Genomic DNA, 6,482 nt, shown 5'->3' with positions numbered 1-6,482 from the left:
GATTATGTAACTGATGGTTCTCCTTAGGGCATCTTTAACCTCCTTCCATCTCTGACTTTTATGTAATGTAATTAATGAAAGAAGCAGTATAAAAAGCAGGAAAGTGCTCCCCAGCACAAATCACCCTCTATCATCTGATTCAATTTTAGTTCACCAGTAATCTGTTGTTTAATCTACTTACCCTAGACAGGAAAAACACAAATGTTTTCTAAGAGTAATTAGGCAAATATGCCATTTCTACTTACTTAAAGATATTTCTAAGAGCTCTTTCACAGTTTTCCTTATCTTAAAAAGTATATGGCATCATGATAAAGGTTTTAAGACAGCAGAGAAATTTGAGAGCCTGAGCACACAGATTTAAAAACTGAGAAGCATTTTGTAGTTCATAGTCTCAAGTTAAATGTACTCAATATGGAGGTCAAGTGGCATGGACATCCTAATATATTTTCCATTAAACTTTCTGGACATCAAAAGAAGGTAGACATGCCCTATCTGTAACTTGTTTGTAATAAACCCTAACACAGTATTTGGCTCACACGTCTTTCTTCATATTTCATATTTCACATTTCCCACTCCCCCTCTCAGACATCCCTATATCTTACAGAATCAGAGAATCAGAGAATGGTTTGGGTTGGAAGGGACCTTAAAGATCATCTAGTTCCAACCCCCCTGCCACAGGCAGGGACACCTTTCCACTAGACCAGGCTGCTCAAAGCCCCATCCAACCTGACCTTGAACACTTCCAGGGAGGGGGCATCCACAGCTTCTCTGAGCAACCTGTGCCAGTGTCTCACCACCCTCACAGTAAAGAATTTCCTCCTAATATCTAATCTAAATCTCTCATCTTTCAGTTTAAAACCATTCCCCCTTGTTCTGTCACTACTTGCCCTTGTAAAAAGCCCCTCTCCTGCTTTCCTGTAGGACCCCTTCAGGTACTGCAAGGCTGCTAGAAGGTCTCCCTGCAGCCTCTTCTCCAGGCTGAAGAGCACCAACTCTCTCAGCCTGTCTTCATAGGAGAGGTGCTCCAGCCCTCTGATCATCTTCATGGCCCTCCTCTGGACTCATTCCAACAGCTCCATGTCCTTCTTATGTTGGGGGCCCCAGAGCTGAACACAGTACTCCAGGTGGGGTCTCACAAGAGTGGGGTAAAGTATCTTCTTAAGATAGAGCTGTGATCATAAAATTCAGTTGAGCGCTTGGTGGTACAACTTGCTGCACACTGCTGCTACCGTTCCCCTGAGGTTTTTTAACTGGCAAATTAAAACAAAATTACTGTACAGATGGAGAAACAGGCATTGTAATCTTATTTACTGGCTCTTTGTTATTACTGTTGTTCCATTGTGAGCAGGGATAATAGGTACAGGAAAATCCACTTTATTTAATCCACTATGCTTTCTGTTCAGATTTATGCGTGACTGCCTTCCTTGTCTCTCAGCCAGTACTGTGACTGCACCATTTTAAGACAAGGAGTCCAGAGCCTTAATATACAGGAATTTTCACATTAAAGATGCCATACATCGGATGCAGAGTCTCTACTTAGAGAGAAAGGGTGGCAAAAACCTCTCAGCTCTGACTGTGAGCTCTTGGAAAGTTGATACTGTCAGTTCACGCTCTCCATGCACTCTCTATCATGGAGTAACAATTTTGCATGGGGAATCCTAAGGCCATCTGCTTAGACCATGAAGATCTTTTTGGTGGTAGCATAAACGGCTGACACTGGCAATGAGGATTGTGTTGACTTGGCACCCTGAGCTGCACACATGTACTCAAAGGGACTAATATCTTTTAATGGATGAAAGATTAATAGGCATCTGAAAGTTTTAAATAATGAAGAAGAAGTAAGATGGCATAGAGAACCATTCACTCAACATACCAAAGATGCAAGCTTAATTTTTCCACTAGATCTGCACACATACTTTCTTTTTGCTCACACACTTTGGTAAATTGGTGAATAATGGTATGTAATGAATGTAAAGACATATTGCCAGTAAGCTTTCTTACCCTGCAAAGAATGTAGCTGCATCTGAAATTCCTATTACAAATGTCATCTTTCTTATTCCCAAGCTGTGATAGGAACAAAGCAGATACGAGTTTAATTGTATAAATGCTCACTTTCATATGCCCATTGTTTTTCCTAGACACAATTTAATTAATAAGTACAGAGAAAGCTGGAGTGAATCCTCTTTAAAACTACAAATTTTCATCTCAAAGGTAGAGGTTGAATCATTTCAAAAGAGAGTTTGTGAGTGAGCTACAATACACTACAAAACTATGAAGTGCTTTATTCAAGCATACCTGCATCTATGAGCCAACACTTGAAAATTTTGAATGATGAGGAACTTTGACATCAAGGGCCAGTTCTATCTATCTACAAGGAACTGTGGTTTTCCTGAATATGCACTTTACAAAGCTCAAAATAAAGGAATCAAATGGTCAGTCACCCAGAAATACCGAAGCAGACTATAGTACTTACTTAGTGATTTCACTGTGTTTATTCCAAGTCTCTTTCACAGAAGAGCTGTAGATTCTGTACAGCAGAAGGTTAGCATGAAGAATGGATTGGGCTGTCTAGTACCCACTAGTATTTTAGATTCCTAAGATGAGGCTAATGTCCCCCACTTTAGATGTCTATATAGAAAACAGCTAAGACAGTATCTACAAGAACAATGGAGAGAGAGTAACATTAATCACAGGACAGGTGTCAAAGATAAATGAGATTATCTGATATCCAGGACCCTTTATTATGTCTAATGACAGTAAAAGAAAATTGGAATTAAGAATTTATCAGTTTTAAATGCTTACTCTTAGATCAAAAATAGCTAATCTCTTTCTTCTGTTCAGGTCTCCAGTAGGTCTGTGATATGATATGTTTTAGAACAACAGTAGCCACAGTCTTTGTATTATACCCATGGCATTGTATGATTTGGGGCATATTCCTTCTCTTTTTTTATGTCTTTGAGGACAAGAAGACTCAATCAGTATGTGAAGCATTAGAGGAATTTTGGAGACAATACAAACAGTTTGAATTCCAAATTTCATGCTGAGGGAAGGTATGCTGCAGAGTCTGAAATGAATTGCTCTCTTCCCTGATGACCTTATGCAGGGATCAAGATGTCAGCTGTGCCTCTCTAGGCAGTCCTAGTTCTATGATCCAGTGCTGATTTGCTAACAAGCTCCCATTCTGTAAACAAGATGTATCTACATTTCCCTGGGGTCTAGTTTTCTGTTCCTCCCAACTTAGGAGTGGAAAAGATATATCAAAGTGAGCCTGTGTATTCAGAACACAGCACGTTCTTGAGGAGTTTTACTCCATTCCAGATAGAGAGTGAGTCTGTCCCCTTCCCTTCCCTTCCCTTCCCTTCCCTTCCCTTCCCTTCCCTTCCCTTCCCTTCCCTTCCCTTCCCTTCCCTTCCCTTCCCTTCCCTTCCCTTCCCTTCCCTTCCCTTCCCTTCCCTTCCCTTCCCTTCCCTTCCCTTCCCTTCCCTTCCCTTCCCCTCCCCTCCCCTCCCCTCTCTTCCCTTCCTTCTATGCACTTATTAGGAAGGACAAGATGAGAGATTGTACTGTATATATTCAGTAGTGACGACAGTAGAAGTTTAATTTTTTTTCAGGGATAAAATATTTTCTGTGATGCTTGTAAGCCTGTATGGGGGAAATATCATCTTGCTTCCCAGCTCATTTGCAAAGAGTGAGGGGCAGTTCTCAGGGAATTATGGTCAGCCATTGATGAGTGGACCAGTGCTATTTTTTTTTTTAGGTCATTAACAGTGTATAAAGATGACTCCTGAGACTTGTTGAAAAAGAGAATATGAAGTTAGAAATAATCTCCAGAGATGGGAATCAGACTCAAAATAAGAAACTTTCTTTTTTGTATTAATAGTATCGATGCCTGCATGTGGCCTAGCTAAGGTGACTTTGACAGAGATAAAGTCAATAAGTCAGTAAGTCTTAATAGCTACTCCACAGACCAAATCTCACTGTCTGTAGGTAAGCTGAATTCTCCAGATTCCATTGATGAGAAAAAGAGTATGACCTAAACGAATAAATTAATCCATATTAATACATATTTTTTAAAAATTCCTTTTTATAAAATGGAATTAGTTTAACAAGATATAATAAGCAATGAATCATATGGTTTGTCTTGGTTCAGTATAACAGGAGATTCACCCCATTTAATTCAAAAATTCCTATCCAAAGTGCATATCAGATAAAATTAGATGAGGTGCCTAATTTCTTACTTGCATGTCCACTCTCAGTTCCATCTGAAAACTGGAATTACATATAGGCTTGGAGAATCTATAGAACATGCAATCTAACCTTCTTCACAGTAGTGGTAAGCAAAAAACAACTACATATTTGAAGGAAAAATGTCAATCAATTAAAGTAAGGCAAAAAAAATCCTAAAGATGTCCTACAACATCAAATTGAGTATGAAGGGTGTGAAATTTATTTCTGTAATTGTAAGGGTGGGATTCAGCTTGAGGTTTTACACATAGGTATCACAGCGTAGACTTGAGCTCATTTCAGTTTGGTTGTCTACACATTTAGTTCTATTTGAAATGCTGTGGGGTAACCAAAGCTTTGTATTGCATGGGCAGATAAGAAGCAAGTGCAGAGAAGACCTGTAATTTTCTTCAGTGATGACTGGAAACCAGGCAGGAAACATTAAGAAAGTTCGAGTGACGGTAGTTTCCTTTGTGAGTGCAAACGAGTTAAGCATTTAGTTGAAACTAATGCTGGTCTATATGTTTTATATTTCCTTTATAGTCACTTTATTATCAATATTGCAAAATAAATTATTGCAGAGTCATTCTTCTCCTCCAAAGAAAACTGTCCAAATTAGCTGGATAATCCCCAATTCCATTTCCATTGATTTTACCTGTCATATAGAGGACTACATCAGAATCAGAAAGTCAGCTTAAAAAGATTTGAAATTAAGATGGATAAATTCCTAACCTGAATTATTTCTCTGAATACAAGATCAAATAATTGGTCCATTAATCTGTGGATATATTAAGTATATTGTTTATGCTAGTATCTTTCTTACTGTAATAAGGATTGAAATGGGAGTTTGGGATGCATCAGACATTTCTAGGGAAAAGCACTCCTAAACTCTTTCAGATGTTTGGCTTTTTATTAGATAAGTAAGAACCCAAATACTGATTTTAAAAGAAGTTATTTGTGAAGTGCTCAGCATTTTATTTTAAATTTCTATGAAGAATCACTCCTGCATTTTAGATGTCCAGTGTGATAGATATATCTCAATTATATTTATTCTATTCTAGGGATGTTCAGAAATGTGATGGAAACAGAAAACAAGACAGAAGTAACAGAATTTGTGCTGCTGGGATTGTCTCAGACACGTGAAGTGCAACACTTCCTCTTTTTCCTCTTCCTTCTTTTCTATGTCATTGTCCTTCCAGTAAACATTCTCATCATTTTCACAGTCAGGGGAGATCCACAGTTGGACTCCCCAATGTACTTTTTCCTAGCTAATCTAGCTTTCCTGGATATCTGCTACTGTTCTGTCACTCCACCTAAGATGCTGGCTGATTTCTTCTCACAACAGAAGACCATCTCTTCTAGAAGCTGCATAGCACAGCTCTTCTTCCTCCACTTCCTTGGTGGAGCTGAGATCTTCCTGCTGATAGCTATGGCCTTTGACAGATATGTGGCTATCTGTAAGCCTCTTCATTATGGAACCTTAATGACAAAAATGCTCTGTTGGGTCTTGGTGGGGGCAGCATGGGCTGGAGGATTCACACATTCAGTCATCCAGGTTGTGTTTGTTGTTCATCTTCCCTTCTGTGGCCCCAATGAACTGGACAACTTCTTTTGTGATGTTACACAAGTGATTAAGCTAGCGTGTACCAACACTTACATACTGGAGTTTATCATGTTTGTCAACAGCGGACTAGTCATCTTCATATGTTTCATTCTTCTGCTGATTTCCTACGTTGTCCTACTAATCCGTCTGAAAACAGGAATCTCTAGAGGGAAGAACAAAGCAGCATCTACCTGCACCACCCACATCATTATTGTCTTTGTTATGTTTGGACCAGCTATATACATCTACTGCTGGCCTTTCTGCAGCTTGCCCCTGAACAAGGTGGTGGCTGTGTTCCACACTATGGTTTTTCCCCTCATGAACCCCATGATCTACACCCTGAGGAACAGGGAGATCCTCAGTGCCATGAAGCGTTTGGTGTTGCAGTACTTTCTGGGGAGAGGAAAATAGGAGGGAAACATATTCATAAAGTACAGATTTATAGTATTTTTTTTTTGTCTATGAAACAGTTTTCAAGAGAGATTCATAGGTCTATCTATAGTCCAGAATATCAGTGTAGAGTTATTTTGCTAGAACATGGATCCAACATCTACAAAATCATTACAATATTAGTAATGTCTTTGGAAAAGTTGCAAAAATCCTTATTTCTTACAGACAAATATTGAATCTCATTGCCTTGCTTTGTAAGGACTAA

The 6,482-nt window shown here is 39.0% G+C and overlaps 1 protein-coding gene across 1 annotated transcript; it reads left to right on the top strand.

The window, feature by feature from the left end:
* The first annotated feature begins 5,302 nt into the window (after positions 1 to 5,302).
* LOC137673748 (olfactory receptor 4N5-like) lies at positions 5,303 to 6,238 on the top strand. The gene has a single exon (XM_068418739.1). It carries the CDS (start codon positions 5,303 to 5,305, stop codon positions 6,236 to 6,238), a length of 936 nt encoding a protein of 311 aa, XP_068274840.1.
* The last annotated feature ends 244 nt before the right edge of the window (positions 6,239 to 6,482 follow it).

Source organism: Nyctibius grandis, chromosome 26 (genome assembly GCF_013368605.1).
Source record: "Nyctibius grandis isolate bNycGra1 chromosome 26, bNycGra1.pri, whole genome shotgun sequence".
Taxonomy (NCBI): Eukaryota; Metazoa; Chordata; class Aves; order Nyctibiiformes; family Nyctibiidae; genus Nyctibius; species Nyctibius grandis.
Note: the sequence above shows the minus strand (reverse complement) of the source record. Positions and strands in the feature narration are given on the sequence as shown.